This window comes from Macaca mulatta, chromosome 7 (genome assembly GCF_049350105.2).
Source record: "Macaca mulatta isolate MMU2019108-1 chromosome 7, T2T-MMU8v2.0, whole genome shotgun sequence".
Classification (NCBI taxonomy): domain Eukaryota; kingdom Metazoa; phylum Chordata; class Mammalia; order Primates; family Cercopithecidae; genus Macaca; species Macaca mulatta.
Window position 1 is genome coordinate 103,686,383 of NC_133412.1, and position 20,602 is coordinate 103,706,984.

Consider the following 20,602-nt stretch of genomic DNA (forward strand, 5'->3'; position numbering starts at 1 on the left):
TTTAAAAATGTTCCCCAACTCTTAACACCCCCGTTGAGAACTACTGGTCTTAGATGTATTAAAGGTAAGAAAAATTAAAGTACTAGAGTTTTATATGACTTATTTGTCATTATGCATTGACTGCATTTAATAAAAGTTGTTAATTTGAGACTTTTGCAATTAAGATGACTGTATTAATGTTATTTTTCCTAGTAAAATGAATGAAAATAAACCTGGTGACTCACAGAACCTTGGTAAGTAACTGTATTTAAAATAATTTTATTACAGTGAGTTTTAAATATGTTTCTGAAACATTAGGACTGAAGAGGAATGAATTCCCTGGCACATACTTAGTTCGTTTGTCCACGTACTAAAGTATAATACTGCATATATTTATTTCAACAAAAACCTATCAGAAGACAATTTATTTGCCAAATTTTATTTCTAATGTATATATACAAGATATGATTTGTATCTCAATAAAACAATTATTTAAAGGAAAAAATGCAGATGAGAACAATTTAAACAGTGTAAAAGTTTAACATGAAAAGAAAAACTGGCCAGGTGCAGTGGCTCATGCCTGCAATTCCAGCACTTTAGGAGGCTGAAGCGGGCAAATCACTTGAGGTCAGGAGTTCAAGACCAGCCTGGCCAACATGACAAAACCTCATCTCCACTAAAAATACAAAAATTAGCCAGGAGGTGCATGCCTGTAATCCCACCTACTCGCTAGGCCGAGGCAAGAGAATCACTTGAACCCGGGGGGGGGGGGGGGGGCAGAAGTTACAGTGAGCAGAGATCGCACCACTTCACTTCAGCCTAAGTGACAGAGGGAGACCCTGTCTCAAAAAAAAAAAAAAAAAAAAGGAAAAGGAAAACTTACCTCTACGTGCTCATAACAATCTTCCCAAATAGATGCAGTCCATTTTGACCTTTGCTTTTAGTTGTTGTTTTCTTCATTTATTATAAACAGTATCTGTTTATATGATGAGGAATTTAAATGATTACACACTTCTGCCACGCTCCCTCACCCACTGTATTTTAGATCTTTTTAAATTCCCTCTAAAATTAAAATAATATTCTTACAACTCTATATCTTGACCATTACTTTTAGAGTATCTTTTGACACCACATTTTGTTGGAAAAGGAAATGTGTACTCCTAAACCTCTTCTACTTTCTTTCCCTGCTTCTGCCTCCAGACTTCTGTCAGCTATGCTAATAGTTCTGAAACTTCATACTTCATGGACTACCTCTATGCATTTGCCAAATGCAAATACACACCTACTATTGATACTTTTTCCTAAGATTGACTGTTTCTTTACATGAATGTATTTAAGGTAGAAACTACTTCATTATTGTAATAGAAACGAGTGTCATTTACTACACTAAATGGCAATCTTAATGATAAATATAATGAAATCAGGGCAATTTTACCAAATTTTAAACATTAAAAGCAGGAAGGTACAAATGAATATAAAAATAATCTACTTATAAAAATGCATTCCTGAAACCTAGTCTGTTCTGCATTCAGGGCCCTCCATACTGGGTAGAGGGAGACAGAGGGAGAAAGGAACAAATGGAAAACCACAGGTCCACAGCATACAGCAGATGCACCTCCGTCCAGGGTTCATGGCAAGAATTTTCCCTCTTCTATAGTTTCAGCCAGTTCACAAGGACTCCTGTTTTGTAGATTGAGCTAATTCTACATAGTCCTCTTTCTCTTGAGCTTTATGTACACTTGTAGGTAAAAGTGTAGGTATTGGGGATGGAGTTAAGGTGGAGCTTACTGGTGTAGGATGTCCAATATGAATAAATGGCAATTTACTGGCGTTAATGTGAACAGCTCCCTTGTATGGAAGGGAAGGAAGAGGAGCTGAAATATTTTAAAGGGTTAGGAGAGAGACTTTTGAGTTATGACTTATCCCTTTAAACTGGAGTGAGGGAGGGCAGAATAGTTAGGCTCTTTCCCTATATTAAATATGAGCTCATCCTATTTCTTTCAGTTCTAGAATCTATTTGGTGAGCTGCCTATTAACAAATATAATAACTTTTAACATGTGACATCTATTCTTGATTACATATATTAGTCAAGGTAAATAATACTAGTTTCCATAACTGGTAAACCCTGACATCTTACTGGTTTAAAGCAATAGAAGTTTATTACTTGGTCAGGTTACAGTCCAGTATGCATGGGTTAAGGAAGATGGAGCAGTTAGGGAGTTTCTGTGGCATGCAATCATTTAGAGATGCAAGCATCCTTCATCTTGTAGGGATCTACTTCTTAGGGATCCTGTCTTTTCTCTTCAGCTAGTGATTTTCAACTTGTTTCATTAGCATCTTAATAAAATTTTCTGTAAAAGTAAACATATATCAGAAAAGATTAGTTATTTTAATTCTAACATTGAGTTCTGTCTATATGTCATATCCTGTTAATTATTTTAATATACACTGTCTTATTTAGTCCTCACTAAGGCATAGTTTTTGAGGTAGCTACTATTATCCTCATTTTTATGATGAGGAAATGGAGTCATAAAGCACTAGTGAAATAAGCTAGTTACAGAAAGACAATACTGCATAATCTCACTTATGTGTGGAATATGAAAAAGTCAAACTTATAGAAACAGTATAGTGTGGTTACCAGTGGTTGGGAGGATTGGGAGATGTTGGTGAAGGGATACAAAATTTTATAATAGACTGGTCGAATAAGTTCAAGAGATCTATTATACAACATGGTGACTATAGTTTGTAACAATGTATTGTATACTTGAAAATTAGTAAGAGTAGATTTTAAGTATTCTCACCACAAATAAGTGGTAAATATGTGAAGTAATACATATGATAATTAGCTCCATTTAGCTGTTCCACAATGTGTACATATATCAAAACATCGTGCTAAACATTGTGAGTATATACAGTTTTCTAAAAAAGCATTAGTTGAGTCTTAACTCAGATCTCTGACTCTACAAGTTGTATTTGTGTGTGTGTTGGGAGGGGTGGATAAAATAGACATAAAATTCACACTTTAACTATTTTGAGGTGTTCAATTTGGTGGCATTTAGTACATTTACAATGTTGTGAAACCATCACCACTATCTAGTTCTAAAACATTTTAATCACCCTCAAAGGAAACCCTGTACCTATTAAGTAGTCACCCCTCATTTTCCCTGTCATCAGCCCTGGTAACCACTAGTCTGCTTTTTGTATGTCCCTGTGGATTTACTTATGTTGGATAAAGTAATCCATAAGTAAATTGAGTAATACTGTGACCCTTTGTGCTTGACTTCTTTCACTTAGCATAATATTTCTAGGTTTATTCATGCTATAGCATGTATTACTACTTTCATCCTTTTTATTGCTGAATAATATTCCATCATATGGGCATACCATATTTTGTTTTTCCATTTATCCATCCTTTGATGGACATTTGGCTTATTTCTACTTAGCTATTGTGAACAGTGCTGCTATGAACATTAGTTTACAAGTATTTGTGTGAATATCTGTTTTCAGTTCTTTGATATATATATCCAGAAATAGAATTACTGTGTCATATGGTAACTCTTTGTTTAAATTTTGAAGAACTGCTGGACTATTTCCCAAGGCTCTACTCCATTTTATATTTCTACTAGCAGTGTGTGATGGTTTTGATTTTTCCAGTCCTTTGTCAATACTTATTATTGTCAGACATTTTGATTATAGCTATCCTCGTGAGTGTGAAGTGGTATCTCGTTGTGGTTATTATTTACATTTCTCTGTTGACTGCTGACCAGTGATATTAAGGATCTTTTAATGTGTTTAATGGCTCTTTGTATATCTTCTTTGGAGAAATGTCTATTCAAAGCCTTTGCCTATTTTTAAATTGGATTGTTGGTGATTTTGTTGAGTTATAAGAGGTTTTTTTTTTAATGCATTTTGGATACTAGATCCTTAGATATGTAGTTTTCAAATATTTTCTTGCATTGTGTAGAGTGTCTTTCACTCTCTTGATAGTGTCTTTTTTTTTTTTTTTTTTTTTGTGGGGGGGACAGAGTCTTGCTCTGTCGCCCAGGCTGGAGTGCAGTGGCACAATCTTGGCTCACCACTGCAACCTCCACCTCCCAGGTTCAAGCAGTTCTCCTGCCTCAGTCTCCCGAGTAGCTGGGATTACAGGCACATACCACCATGCCCAGCTAATTTTTGAATTTTTTTTTAGTAGAGACAGGGTTTCGCCATGTTAGCCAGGCTGGTCTCAAACTCCTGACCTTGTGATCTGCTGCCTGGGCCTCGCACAGTGCTAGGATTACAGGCATGAGCCACTGCACCCAGACGGTAGTGTCCTTTCAGTAACAAAAGTTTTAAATTTTCATGAAGTCCAATTATCATTTTTTTCTTTTGTTACCTGTGCTTTTAGTGTCATGTGAACTCTGAGAAACCATTGCCAAATCCAAAGTCACACAGATTTACCCTTATTCTTTCTGCTAAGAATTTTATTTTAGGTCCTTGACTGTTTTTGAATTAATTTGTATATATGGTGCGAGGTAGGGGTTCATCTATGTTCTTTTGCATGTAACTGGTTGTCCCAGCACTATTTGTTGAAGAGACTATTCTTTCACCATTGAATGGTCTTGGCACTCTTGTTGAAAATCATTTGACCATAGATGTATATATTTATTTCTGGACTCTTTTTCATTGATCTATATGTTTATCCTTACGTCACTACCACACTGTTTTGCTTACTGTAGTTTTGTTGTAAGTTTTTAATCTTCTCCCCTGTTTTTTGGTTAGTCTAAAGGTTTATCAATTTTGTTGATCTTTAAAAAGAACCAACTTTTCTTTACTCCCTCTATTGTTTTTCCATTCTCTATTTTGATTATATCTACTCTAATCATTATTTTTTTGTTTCTTCTGCTAGCTTTGGATTTAGTTTCTTCTTTTTTCTAGTTCTTTAAATTGTAGGTTGGTTATTGATTTGGGATTTTCTTTTTTAACATAGGCTTGCATGAGCCTAAAAATCAGCCAGAGGTGACAGCTTAGGATTTCTTGGGTCATTTCTGAGCATGTGTACATCTCTGGGCATGCACGTGGACTTCTAGATTCTCCAGTATTATGCAGAAGGTTTTCCAAACTTTTATTCCCTCGTGTACCCTCTTTTCTTCTTTCCTATGCCTTTCAGTCTGTCTGCTGCTTTCCCTGTCTGTTTTCCCTTGTCCTAGGCTACTACAGCTAGTATATTTGTTTCAAATGTTTTTTGACAAACAGCAGAGGCTCTAGCCCTGAGAATGTTCTGAAGCAGGTGAAAGAAAGGCAAGCATCTGAGCTCATCCCTCAGGGAACCATCATACAAGTCAAAACAATCACTTTTTTTTTAGAACAAGGTCCATTTTACCCCCTCTTGGACCAGTAATCTGTACCAGGAACATGGGCCACCCCAAAACCACTGCCCAGCTGGGCAGTGGGGAATGGTAGGTGGGTAAGTTAAAATGTTCTCATCAAAATTAGTAGTTTGTTTCTTCATTAAGCATTCTCCTAATTTTTGTAAGTTTTTATTTAGATTGTAGAGCTTCTAAAAAGTTAATTCTAACAGTTTTTGGCAGTTTAATCAGAGTTTTGTAGTTCCCCAGTCTGTCATTTTCAGTGATGTTACTTCATAAATTGCCATTTTAACCGTACACTGGAATTTATCATTAAAGATTGGTGAAGAGCATAAAGTTACAGTAATGTGTCAGAAGTAGGTATTGGAAATTTTAAGTTACTGATGTCAATATTATATGATTTGCTCTCCCAGAAAGACTTTAACACAGAAATTGAGGGAAGCACCAGTTCCACAGGTTTTTTTGAAAAATTTAAATATATTTTTATATCTATTTACTTTTTACCTGTTAGCTTGTGTTTTCTGTCGAAAAAACGATGACTGTCCTAATAAATATGGAGAAAAGAAAACTAAGGAGAAATGGAATCTCACTGTACATTACTACTGTTTGGTGAGTATAATTTATAATTAAATTTTAGAAATTTGGTATTCTAAAGAAGATAATAAGATTCTGACACTGATTTCTGAGAATTGGATAAGTCATTTAACTTCTCCAGATCTCATTTTGTCTATCTCTAAAAATAGACTTTTTTTATATTTGAATTCTAAGATTCTGAAGTTACTTGGTACATATAAAGACCTATCATTATTACTTGTTTGTTTGTTTGTTTCTTTCTTTCTTTCTTTCTGTTTAAGGCCTAAGTGAAAAAAGGAGAAAAGGATTAGGTCTATAAAGTGGGTATTTCTTTTACCACTTTCTTACTTCATTTGTTGCTAGTGATAAATCTGAGAAAAGACTTGTTTGAGGGTTCAGGGAGTAGAATAAAAGTATTTTATTTCACACAGAACCTGAAAAGAAACCTTTTGGCTAAAGGTAATAAATATTTTTGGAAAAGGAAACCAGTTACTTTATGCATCACTCAGAAGAAAGCAAATGAGTGTTTTCATACTCAGAGTTAGTCTCTCCCTTGTTTCCCCTCCCCTCCACCAATTTCTCACCTCACTGAATTCGTGCCTTAAGATATTAGTGACACGTTACTGCCTTAGCATGCCACATTACTACCTTACATTAGTACATACAGTGTTTCTTGATACTGTATCGTTATCTGCTGCTTAACAAATTACTCTGAAATTTTAGCAGATAAAACGTTTGTCATCTCACACAGTATCTGAGGGTCAGGAATTTGGCTGAGCTGGATAGTTCGGGCTCAGAGTCTCATGAGGTTATCTTTGAGATATCAGTCAGATTACAGCTGAAGACTTTACTAGGTTGCAGGATCCATTCACCTCTGATGGCTCTTTCATGTGGCTTTTGGCCTCAATATCTCCTGACTATTGTCAGGAAACCTCAGCTCCTTACCTCCTGGGCCTCTTGGTAAATAAGGCTACTCATGGCATGGCATCTGGCTTCCCCCAAAGCAAATGATGAGAGAGAGGGAGACAGTGAGAGAGAAATCAAGATGGAACCATATGACCTAGTCATCACAACCGCTCACTAATGTCTCTTGCTTTATTCTATTGGAAACAAATCATTAAGTCTAGTAGCCCACACTCAAGGGGAATTAAGCACCATTTCTTGAAGGAAGAACTATCAACAAATTGTGGACATATTTTCGAATCTACCACTATCCATGTTAAAATTATTTCAGTGCTTCTTTGAGAAACCACCTAAAGTATTCCTTGGTCCTCTAAGACTACAGTCTTGTGCTTCAGTACCTCATAGGTTAAATAGAGTAGTACACTGGCCTGGGAACTTACTTATAAGAGAACATGAAGTTGTCATTCCAAATATGTTTATAAGTTAGAGTCTATTACGTTTTGCAGTAAAAAGAAAATCTTTTCATTTTTGTATGTTTATTTTACTTTTTTTTCAATCAGGAAAGGAAGATTATATTATTTTACTTTTTATGCAGTAGAATTAGGAGAGCTGTTTTATCTGTCTGCAGGTTATGTTTTCATAACAAATTCTTAGTGTGTGTCACTTGTTATCACTTGTTTTTCTTTACGATATACTGGTTAAAATTCTAATCACAAATTTGCTCTACAAAGTGTTTTTGAATTATGTAATAATTTAAGTTGATCATATCAAAATTTCCCTTATGTTCTGTCTTATTAAGTGAGTGTAATACTTTAAAAAAAAATACTGACCCCAGACTCAACTCTTTTAATATTCTATTTCATTATGAACAAAAAAGTATAGTGATGTTACAAATGGTAATAGAATGCTAGAGCGGAAAGAGACTTAGATACAATCTAATCCAGTGTTCTTATTTTCATGTTTAAGGTTTTAGACATTAAATTACTTGCCTAGGGTTCCACAAGTTTCAGCGAAGCCTGGCTTTCAAGCCTGGATTTCTTATTCACATTCTACACGTTTTCTGACTCAGGCTTTCTTAACATATATAAACAGTGAAGCTTAAGTCAAATTTTAAAACAGTCAAACATTCGTTACTGTCGCATTGGATTTTAAAATTCAAATGTTTATGTTGTCTAGGGTTTAATAGGTTTTCTTTTAAATACTGCCTTAATGATTCAGAATTCAACTAGATTTAGAGTTAGCCTGAATTAATCTGAATTGTCGCGATCTGTATTCACCACTCCTTTTTGTTAAGCTTAATTGTAGGTCTTCTTTCTTTCTTTTTTTCTTCCTCTAACCCACCTAACCACTCTCCGCCTTCCTTCCTATCTTCTTTTCTTTTTCTTTCTTTTTCTGTTACTTCCTGGAATACTTTTAGAAACTTATTAGGATATACAAGCTGATAATATACAATGCCTTCTGAATCAAACAATGTAAGTAAGCTCTTACTTTCACCATGAAAAATAACTCCTCTAGGGAACTACTTGAAATTTGAGCCATTTTATGTCTATTTTTTTATTAGACTGAATAGTATGGATATATATTTTTAGTGCCCAACTAGTTTCTTAGAGATTATTTTCTAATTGAGAATATATTCATAGTTGATGTCAAGTGGAATTTGGCAGAGAGGTAAAGAAGAAGAAGGAGTTTATGGTTTTCTAATAGAAGATATCAGGAAGGAAGTGAATAGAGCTTCTAAACTGGTAAGTAAATTATTTTATTATTAACTAAATGCCATAAATATTGCCAATACTTGGGAAGTATTTTCTGTTGGTTTCTGTACTAGAAATTTATGACTTTGATTATATGCTTCAATGCATATTTTTGTCATTTAAATATGGTAAGTTTTAGGAGGACAGTTTATATTTTTCCCCATGAAAGAAAGCTTAATTGACCCTGGATAATACATGTGACAATACCGACTTCACTTCCTTATCTTATTCCAACATGTCCATCAGAATTGACCATCAGAATTATGATCATAACTCCACTCTGCCATTCTGCAAACCTTCAATCCTGAGTCAACCCAACCGTTTACTTTTTTATTCTAATACCTCAGTTGCTGAGATTGGAATGTTGGGTTGAGTTAGAAATTACACAGCTTTGCAGACTGGCAATTCATGATCTCCGTATCTCCTGACCCTTTTCTGACATTGTGTGGTTATATTCAGTGCCCCTTTCTATTCTCTAGGATAGGCATTCTAAACTTTAACTCCTTGCTCATTCAGCTATCATTTGTGCATCTTCTGTGTATTAGCCACTATGCTGTATGCAGGGAAATGTCTCCATATGGTCTGAGTAAAAATAATGAGAAAGAATGAGATTTGAAGTATAGGGAGTTCTGTTTAGAGAATGCAATACTGGAATTAATGATTTTCATGGGGGAGCATTTTGGGTGATGAGGGGATTCATCATTACACTGGAGGGGAAATGAAGGACACTGACACATTATAGTTGAAGAAGTCACAGAAAGATTGTCCCATAAATGCTGAAGTTGTTTAGACTTTGTTTCGACAGATGCCAAAGTCTTGAGGTGGAAGAGTGCCTAGGAAGTTAGCAGATAACAGAAAGGTAAATGTCATTAGGCTCAAAGGTCCAAATTTTTCAAAGTGTGAAAATGAAGTTGGCCTATAATATTGAACAGAGAACTAAAATAATGTTCTCTTTGTCCCCTTTCTTGCGCCTGTCCATGTCCTACCCTGTGTCAAGTCTGGAAATTAAGGAGGATGGAAAAATAAACAGCTTTATTCAAGAAGGTCTACAAGGGAAGCACATAGAAACATTTATTATTTTAGTTGAGGCAAAGAAGTGGAGGCAGTTATTTTTGAAGATATCGAGAAGATAGGAGAGTTAATGGTAAAAAGAGAGGTTCTAGGGCACAAGGAAAAACCTTGGGAGAAAGGTTAGCATGAATCTAAGGACTATGCGAGATACTAAATGTGAGATATTAGTATCAATTCCTAAACTTCCTGGTGATAGTGAGCTTGTGGTAAAAGGTGGTCTCTAAAGGTCCCCTTATGGTTTGGAACTACAGATTGAATATCCCTTATCCAAAATGCTTAGAACCAGAATTTTAGATTGAAATTTTACATTTGAAATTTTTTTCAGATTTAGGAATATTTGCTTACCAGTTGAGCACCTCTAATCTGAAAATCGAAAACCCAAAATGCTCCAATGAGCATTTCCTTTGAGCATCATGTTGGCACTCAAAAAGTTTTCAATTTTGAAGCATTTTGGATTTTTGGATTAGGGATATTCAACCTGTCCTTATTTTCTTAAAACACCTGAATCCTCTCTATGTATATTGTGAACCCTTGAAAAGAAGAGTCCCATTTGTGAACTCAAACTAGAATTCCTTGTTGTCAGTTCATTGGGAGAGTTTCAGGTTGGCCAAGTATTCTCCAGTGACCTAGGTGGTGCTCAAAGGGGTCAGCAGTAACTCTGTAATCCCTGAATCAGTGAGCATTTTAATTGCAATCTTAAGAGTTCCAAAGTGTTTTAGGTACTGTTCTGTATTTTGCTAGTGATTGATTCATTTAATAAATTTTCCATTTATATACCACTGTTATATTTCAGTTAGTGGCACTGGTAGTATATTCATTTCCTAGGGCTGCCATAGCAAATTGGCTGCTTAAAACAAGTTTATTCTCTCACCATTCCGGAGGCCAGAATTCTAAATCCAAGTGTCAAAAGGGTTGGTTCCTTCTAGAGGCACTGAGGGAGAATTAATTCCATGCTTCTCCCCTAGCTTCACATGGCTACTGGCAATCTTTGGAGTACCTTGGCTTGTGACAGCATAACTCCAGTCTATTTCTGTGTTCACAGACCTTTCTCTGTATATGCCTGTGTCTTAAATCTCCCTCTCCTTTCTCTTGTAAAGACATCGGTTATTTGATTTAAGGACTACCCTAAATCCAGGATGATCTCATCTCAAGATCCTTAACTTAATTACATCTGCAAAGACCCTGTTTCCAAATAAGTTCACATTCACAGTTACTGGGAGTCAGGACCTGAGCATAACTTTTTGGAGACCACTCTAAATCCACTATAGGTGTCTTAACACTTTTTCATTTGTTCAGAATAGAGTGATCTTAGCCATTTTTTTATAAATTGGTTTATAGTATTTTCCTATTCTTGATGAGTATTGCCTAATTTATGTGCTTTCTCTTGAGATTTCAATGAGATGTTTATGTATATAGCTTTTATGTTTGTAAACCCTTCAATTTAAAATATTTTAGTAGGAAGGAAAAGGGGCTTCTCTGTCTTATCCATGTGTTAGGCAAGAGATGTTTTCTTTATCGAAATTGTTATAGGAGTGAATCTTTGTTGTCTTTAGATTGTTTCTGGGTAAAACAGTTTTTTCAGGAAATTTATTTAACATACCATTATCACAGCTGTTACGTGAAGAAATAATTTTCAGATTCCCCACAAGGAGTATCTATTTATGTCTTGATCATACTATAGTACTCAGATTTTTTATGTTGTGACCCCTGTTTTCACATATTCTTCTAGAAATGCTGTGTTTGCAAGAAAAATGGTGCTTCAATTGGATGTGTTGCACCTCGATGTAAACGAAGTTATCATTTCCCATGTGGACTTCAGAGAGAATGTATTTTCCAGTTTACTGGCAATTTTGCGTGAGTTATTTAACTGCTAAATATGAAAGTTCAATGTTAAAGAATAGTGGAAAATACATATCCCAATGATACAATACTAGTATAAATTTTCTGTTTAGAGCATTAGAGTTTAGATATAACATTATATATTACCCTCCTACCCACCCTTATGGGGTCATTTCTGTGTGCCAAGTCTTGAGAATTACCATGTCTAGGATGGACCTAATGATTAGTATTCATCTTCAAATTTCAGCTTTTGGATATAACATGAACTTGTTAATTTATCCATAATTCAGTGAAAATCTCCACCTTTACATAATTCTAGATTTCTGTGTCACTCTTTAGAATTATTGTCGACTTACTCTTCACAGGGCTGTATGCATTTCTCACTGAGTAAATCAAAGGCATGTAAATTTGATTGAGTCCACAAAATAAATATTATGCCCTAGGATACCCTGAAAATATTCGCTTCCTGAGCACAACTTTAAACATCAAGATTTTGTAAATTTTGACATTTGGTATCATAAGTATTCTATTTCTTTTAGTATTTGGATTTTTGACCTATTTAATGGGTTGTTACCATGTAAGAAAACTACAGTTTAGAAAACACAAATGGAGATAAAGTGAATTGGGAATAGGTTATTAATTGCATTTTATGTGTTATATGACTAAATTATTTTTTAGGCATAAGTTCCTGCCTCCTTTAATTTTATACGATTTTGAGCATAACAGTATGTACCCAGTAGTTGAGTACAATAATGTGTATACTGCATTGCTGGCAATATTACATAGGATTCTCAACATAATTAGTTTCTGAAATTCTGTATAAGTAAGTCTCACTACAGAAAAGTTCAGATTTTGAAGGTTCAGCTCTCTCCTTGGTCATAGATTGTGAGACTTAATTTTTAAGTCTTCAGTCTGTTGTGGGTGAATTATAAGATGGAGACGAATGAATTTTATTTTATATATGTAAATTACGGTGTTTTCCAAGTTTTGCTTTCAGTTCATGAAATTTTTTTTAAAATAATTTGCATTTTTAGGTCATTTTGTTGGAACCATCGACCTGTTCAAATAATTACATCTAATAATTATAGAGAGTCCTTACCTTGCACCATTTGCTTGGAATTTATTGAGCCTATTCCAAGTTATAACATATTACGAAGTCCTTGTTGTAAGAACGCTTGGTTTCATAGAGACTGTTTACAGGTAAGATACATGTTTTGTAAGCTTTCTCTGATTGATATAAAATTATGGCTTACTGATTTAAATTTTAAATTAGAAAGAATTGACGTGTGTATTAGCTCTTATCACTTGTTAGTTTTAAAACAGCTTTAAAGCACTTAATTTGAAGCACATTTTATATACAAAATTCACCCTATTTAAGTATGCAATTAAGATTCAAAAAATACTTTAGATGAAACTTTTTAGTGTATATTTATACTTACAGAATTTTGTTGTTTTTACCTAAGGATTCTGTTTGATTTCACAATGAATAAACTAGATTTTAATTCCTAAGTTTCATTTACATATTTAAGCTGGAAAACCAGGATATTTGAAATGATAAGAAGCTTGATAGCAAGTTAAGATATTTAACCATTAGTAGGCTTTTCTTCCCTTTGGTAAACACTTTACCATACCTTCTTAACAGGGAGTTAATTACTGTCAATTAATTAAAAATATTGGTTCTTTGAGAGTCATCTTATGTATCAAACCTTATTACTACTTTTCAAGTAAATAGAATATGATAAAACACACAACATTAGACAATTTAATATTTTTTGATTCTGAAAATACTTGAAAACTTTAAAAAGATTCCAGTTATTAGTAACATCAAATATGTAATATGTACATGTGAAAGTGCCAGCTGATAAGCTTAAGTTTACTACTGTTTCTTAAATTTTATTATTGTTTAGTAAAATGAAAGATTATTATTACTAATTGTCCACAGACATATTTTTAACAGTTAAAAGATGTAGACCGGGCGTGGTGGCTCACATCTGTAATCCTAGCACTTTGGAAGCCCGAGGTGGGTGGATCACGAGGTCAGGAGATCAAGACCATCCTGGCTAACACGGTGAAACCCCGTCTGTACTAAAAATACAAAAAAAAAAAAAAATTAGCTGGGCGTGGTGGTGGGCTCCAGCTACTAGGGAGGCTGAGGCAGGGGAATGGCATGAACCTGGGAGGTGGAGCTTGCAGTGAGCCAAGTTTGTGCCATTGCACTCCAGCCTGGGCCACAGAGGGAGACTCTGTCTCAAAAACAAAAAAAGATGTAAATTCTCTTATTTCAATAAAATCTTAAAAATACTAACAGTACTAAAAGTAGTAAAGTTTGATACCTTTTTTTTTTTTGTGGTGTGGACCTTGAACTTTTATACTTAGGACTATTCAGTTAAAAGTGCAGGATGAAGGCCTGGCACAGTGGCTCAAGCCTGTAATCCCAGCATTCTGAGAGGCCGAGGAGGGCAGATCATCTGAGGTCAGGAGTTCAAGACCAGCATGGCCAACATGGTGAAACCCTGTCTCTACTAAAAATACAAAAAAAATTAGCTGGGTGTGGTGGTGCACACCAGTGATCCCATTTACTCGGGAGGCTGAGGCAGGAGAATCGCTTGAACCCAGGAGTTAGAGGTTGCAGTGTGCCGAGATAGCACCACTGCACTCCAGTCTGGGCGACAGAGCAAGATTCTATCTTTAAAAAAAAAAAAAATGCAGGATGAAGCCTGTTTTGTTGGGGAAATATTAGAAATTCATTTAATACTTGCAAAGAGGTGTTTATAAAAGGATCCTAGAGAGTGCAGTTAATAAACAACATTGTGAAGTGTTATCCTTACCTATTCATATTATATGAGAATCTTTAAAAAGTAATTTGTTTTAATTAAGGGTTTGTATTTGGATGAATATAATTGCTGCCAAATGTGTCATCTTGTTAATTTTGTAGCAGTGTGTTATTTTTCATAAGATTTTTCTCATTTATATGTTAATAATTAAGCAAAGAAAGGTTCTCAAACTTGACCTAGTATCGTTAAGGCCTTTGGTGAACATTCTGAAAATACCGAGTTTTAATTTTGTCGTTAAAAAAGTAGAAATAATATTACTAACAAAAAAGACTAGGTCTACTTTATGCAAATATAACTGAAGATCACAGCCACATGGACACCTGTCTACAATAAATATCACTAAGCAATTATTACTATACTTGATTAGAGCATACTAAGGATGGGGCTAATTCTTGAGTCACTCTCTCTAAAGGAGTTCCAATAACTTTTGTACTCTAGTATTGTTCTTAACTGAAATAGCACATGGAGTCTTATCCAATCTAGATAACTGTATGTGGTTAAACAAATGTTATTATTTCTAACCACTACAAATGCTATACATTGGGATTTTGGGAGAAGAGACTAGAGATTGATATCAAAGAAATTGGTAAAAACTTTCCACTCTCGTGTCTAGAGAATTATCACTGTTCAGCTTGGATTTTTCCATCGTTGCTCTAGTCTTGTTGGTATCTTCCATGTGTCTTATCCTGTTTTTTCCCCTCTCTACCAGATACTTCCTTTTATCATATACCATATTTAGTTAAAGATCTTGGCATCTGTCTGCAATTGCTCAAATATCCTTTAGATTCAGAGATTTCAATAACCTGTTGTTTCCCTTCCATATATGGGTGGGTGTGTGTGTGTATGTCACTTGCTAATTGTCTGAACCTGGAATCCTCTTTATTAGCTTCTCTCTTCACCATCCATAAATCATTTTCCAAGTGTAATCAAGCCTACTTAGTATATTCTGTGTATCCTTTTTATTGCAATTCTACTCTCACTGCTTTAATTTCAGACACTGTTTTTGGTAGACCACTAGTTGGTCTTTTTCTGGGGCCTTATTGCCTATTAATTTATTCTTCACACTGCTGGCTTTAACTTACCTACCTAGCCTCTACTTAGTTCAGTTTGGCAAGAATGTAATCCTTAAATATATTATTAATTGTACTTTCCTAATTGCACATTCTCTCTCTTGCTGGGGAAACTTCATATGTATTATTCCCCATCCTTGGAATGTCTTTTGTCCTATTTTCCTGGCAAACCTCTATTCCTTTTTCTAAACTTAGCTTGTGCTTTACTAACCCTCTGACGTATTTATCAGTGTAGACTTAGATACTCCTTCCTGTTTCTTTCATGTGTATACTTAAAATGCACACATACTTTTACATAATATTGTAGTTTTATACCTGTATACCTACTCACTAGAATTCCTTGAAGTTGAATCTGTCTTGTTTTATTTTTGGTACATAATACCAAAAAGTTTCCAATTTTGAAGCATTTTGGATTTTTGGATTAGGGATATTCAACCTGTCCTTATTTTCTTAAAACACCTGAATCCTCTCTATGTATATTGTGAACCCTTGAAAAGAAGAGTCCCATTTGTGAACTCAAACTAGAATTCCTTGTTGTCAGTTCATTGGGAGAGTTTCAGGTTGGCCAAGTATTCTCCAGTGACCTAGGTGGTGCTCAAAGGGGTCAGCAGTAACTCTGTAATCCCTGAATCAGTGAGCATTTTAATTGCAATCTTAAGAGTTCCAAAGTGTTTTAGGTACTGTTCTGTATTTTGCTAGTGATTGACTCATTTAATAATTTTTCCATTTATATACCACTGTTATATTTCAGTTAGTGGCACTGGTAGTATATTCATTTCCTAGGGCTGCCATAGCAAATTGGCTGCTTAAAACAAGTTTATTCTCTCACCATTCCGGAGGCCAGAATTCTAAATCCAAGTGTCAAAAGGGTTAGTTCCTTCTAGAGGCATGGTGTTTGGCATCTATAAAGCAGGAGTTAACTATCTGTTAATTAAATGCATAGTACTAGTTTTTACTGGGGACTGGCTACTCTTTCCAGTAGGCTTACAGTTTCCTGTTTCCTTCTGAGTACCCTCTGTCTGGTGCTTCTGTATCTATATTTGCTATAGCAATGAGGATAGGTTTTATACTTCTCTCGTTTTGGGAAGAAAGCTCTCTTAGAGATTGAGTTAAAAACAGAACCAGTGATGATTTTTATGTAACATTTAAACGCCATTTCTAGATGAAGTAACTCAGGAGTTTCATTTTTTTCTCACATTTTAGAGGACAACACAATATTTAGTAACATTACACAATAAGTAAAATGACATTACACAATAAGATTGAAAAAATATATGGGTGATGTAAAGCTAAGTATTAATTAGCTTTTTTTTAACCATTGGGGGAAAAAAGAATTCTAGATTTTAGCAGTGGGATAACTTAGTTTATAAGGACAAAGTTTGAGAACCACTGGCATAGAAAATGTTTTCATAATATATTGTTAAAAATAGCACATGTTCTGTTACATAATACATCACCTGATAACAGACTTAAATCATTAACAGTAGACTTTCTATTTTCCACTGTAGGTTCAAGCAATAAATGCGGGAGTGTTTTTCTTTAGGTGTACAATATGCAGTAATAGTGACATCTTTCAGAAAGAGATGTTGAGAATGGGAATTCATATTCCTGAAAAGTGAGTACCATTTAGCCTTATGATAAAAAGAGATATTTTAAATGTAGGATTTAATAGCAATGGAAATGATCACCTATGTCTGATTCAGTGAGCATGGACAGGTAGCCATTTCAAATGGTGAAATGCAAAACCTCCTCCCCCAGATGGCCAGTTCTTGGAAAGCAAGGACTGTGTCATAAATGTCTCATTCATTGATTTATAATCTCTTTATAAGTAGCTCAGCTATGTCTAATTTTAATTGATTGACTTTGTACACAATTATAAGACTTCAAAATGGTATGTATAAATTGAGAGAATCAAGATGTGATTTAAAATATGTAAGAATTTTCTTAATACTTAAGCATGAAGAATCCAGAAATAATGATAGTGAACTTAAAATTAAAAATCGAAAGTGAAATATTTGGAAAAATGTGTTGTAAAAAATTTATTGTTAACTTTTCATTTATCGTGAAAATTCATTGAGACTAATTAACTGTATGATAAAATAACACGAATGGATTTATATCTTAAAGAGAATCCTAAAAAGGACAAGTTTTATTATTCTCCTAAGTATATAAAAGTTTTTATTTTAGGCCAGGCACGGTGGCTCACGCCTGTAATCCCTCCCCTCACTTTGGGAGGCCGAGGTGAGCAGATCACCCAAGGTCAGGAGTTCAAGACCAGCCTGGCCAACATGGCGAAACCCCATCTCTACTAAAAAATACAAAAACTAGCCGGGCATGGTGGCGGGCCCCTGTAATCCCAGCTACTTGGGAGGCTGAGGCAGGGAGAATTGCTTGAACCCGGGAGGCAGAGGAGAATTGCTCTTGACCCGAGATTGTACCACTGTACTCCAGCCTGGGCGAAAGAGCAAGACTCCATCTCAAAAAAAAAAGTTTTATTTTTAGATTCATTCCTGATCCTCTTATGTAACATTATTTATAGGTCAAAGCATATTTTATATCTTGTTTCTTTCATAGAGATGCTTCCTGGGAATTAGAGGAAAACGCTTATCAAGAGCTTCTGCAGCACCATGAGCGTTGTGATGTTCGAAGATGTCGTTGCAAAGAAGGGCGAGACTATAATGCACCTGATAGGTATTTCTGAAAGTTCAGTTGTTCTTAGTGGTTCCTTGTTTAAACCTTCTGCTGACAAAGTAGGTTTTATAGTTAGTGAAACGTAGTTTTGCTCTTAGGATGTTAGAAGTTTAAACTGAGATGAGGGATATTTTCTAATGCACATTTACGTCCGTTTACAGAGAAATTTTTGTGCTTAGTATAGTTGTAACCTATTTCTCTGTTGTATTATCACGAGACTCTATTTTCTAGAGCCACACTGTTCTATCTGGTGGCCAGTAGCCACGTGTGGCTATTGAGCACTTGAAATTTCCCTTTTCCAAACTGCAAGGTGCTGTAAAGACTTAGTTCACTAGGACTGCCATTAACAAAATACCACAGACTGGGGGGCTTAAAAGAAATTTATTTTCTCATAATTTTAGAGGCTGGAAGTTTAAGATCAAGGTATTGACAGGTTTGGTTTTTTCTGAGGCCTCTGTCCTTGGCTTGCAGATGGCTCTGTTCTAGCTGTGTCTACATGAGTTGTCCCTCTGTCAGTGTGTTGTCTATGTCCTAATCTCTTTTATTTTTATAAGGACACCAGTCATATTGGTTTAGGGCCCACCCATCTAACTTTATTTTACTGTAATTACCTCTTTTTTTTGTTTGTTTGTTTTGAGATGGAGACTTGCCCTGTTACCCAGACTGGAGCACAGTGGCACAATCTCGGCTTACTGCAACCTCCGCCTCCCGGGTTCAAGCGGTTTTCCTACCTCAGCCTCCCGAGTAGTTGGGATTACAGGTGCATGCCACCTTGCCTGGCTAATTTTTGTATTTTTTTTTAGTAGAGATGGGGTTTCACCATGTTGGTCAGCCTGGTCTCAAACGCCTGACCTCATGATCTACCTGCCTCAGCCTCTCAAAGTGCTGGGATAACAGGCATGAGCCACCACACCTGGCCATAATTACCTCTTAAAAGGCCTTATCTCCATGTATAGTCACCTTCTGAGGTACTAGGACTTAAGATTTACTTCAACATATGAAGTGCAGGGAGACACATTTCAGCCCATAGTCATTTTATTATGACTTAAAGAACTTATGTGACCAAATAACTTAAAATTTATTGTTAATAATTTTTATGTAGATTACATATTGAACAAAACGATAATATTTTGGAAATAAAAATATACTATTTAACTTTTTTATATTTTTTAATGTGGCTACTGGAAAATTTTAAATTACATATATGGTTTACGTTGTATTTCTATTGGACAGCACTATTCTAGAGGGTAATTTAACTAGATTCATCTAGCACTGTTTCTTTTGGACCACTATAAAAAGCGTTTGGCATTTGAAATTTATTGATTACTCTTTTATAATGTCAGTGGCTCTTTTATTTAACAGTAATTTTGTGCATTTTAGGTACAATGTACTGTGTTGCATAGTAGGAACCAAGAATACCTTCATTTTTTAAGATGTAGGATAAGAAGTAACAAATCCAGTTTACAAAATTTATATAGGAAATTTCAATAAATTGTTATCACTGTTATGTAATCTTACTTAACATAGTAAGCTCAGTGTATAGAGCAGAATATTGGGAGCCTTGTTTCATGAAACAAGGTTGAGTCAGCTACTACATAATTGTGAAGATTCAGCTAAGGTCTAGCCTGCTCTGGAAAGTTTCCTGTAAGCAGCTGTCCTCATTCCTGATTCCCTACTCTGGGCTAGGGGTTCCCTTCATTGTGCTTGTTACAGTATAGTTGGCGTTAAATTTAATGCTATTAAACCAAAAATTCTTAGAAGGCAGAGATCTCATTGAAGGTGTCAAGTAACTGTATTCTTGCCTGTGTTACTTATCTAGTGACCCTGATTATTCATTCATTAACACCAATAATACCTCCCTCAAGGGTTTTGCTGAGGCATAGATGACATAATGTATATAGGATTTTAAGAAGCAATACATTCATAATATTGATATTTTTCAAATTTATTTTAGGCTGTTCTTTGCCTATATGTATTTCTTGTATACCATTGGTCTCTCAATCAGTAGTTACAACTTTTCTTTCTAGGACAAAGATATTGTCTATCTGAATGACTGCTTTGTAATCTCATACCCTCTCATCCTAGTGAGAGGAAGGCAGTTTTAGTGAAAGGCAGCATGGTTAGTGCTTAAGAGCATGTCTGAAGCTAGATAAACTGAAGTGGAAACCTCAATCTGAGACTTGGCTAATGTGAACTTGAGTGGACAAGTTATTGACCCCTCTGTGCCTTGATTTCTTCTTTAAAATGGAAGTAACAGTGGTTCTATCTACCTTCTACAATTGTGAGGATTAAACTTTTCATATGAACACAGCGAGAACTGGACTTGGAGCATAATAAGCACTTAGGTTAGCTGTTTCTTCCTCCTTATTGTCGTCACTGGACAGAGACTCTCACATATAGAGGACACACGCTAACATATGCACACCCACACAGAGGGATGATATGCCCCCACCTCTGGGGTAGGGATGATGTCTAGTTACCTCTCTTGCCACTCACACTTTCACACACGCAGGGAGCTAAATCTGTTTCTAAACAGAGAAGG

The 20,602-nt window shown here is 35.2% G+C and overlaps 1 protein-coding gene across 3 annotated transcripts in view; it reads left to right on the top strand.

The window, feature by feature from the left end:
- G2E3 (G2/M-phase specific E3 ubiquitin protein ligase) overlaps positions 1–20,602 on the top strand; it is a 66,073-nt gene that overhangs the window by 25,999 nt on the left and 19,472 nt on the right. For 2 of the 3 annotated variants that reach the window (NM_001194652.2, XM_015143478.3), the window contains 7 exon segments: positions 193–233; positions 5,840–5,937; positions 8,445–8,546; positions 11,356–11,480; positions 12,500–12,665; positions 16,878–16,984; positions 17,944–18,060. In NM_001194652.2, coding sequence (NP_001181581.2) covers positions 197–233; positions 5,840–5,937; positions 8,445–8,546; positions 11,356–11,480; positions 12,500–12,665; positions 16,878–16,984; positions 17,944–18,060 — 752 coding nt within the window. In that variant the 5' untranslated portion in view covers positions 193–196. 3 annotated transcript variants of the gene reach the window in all.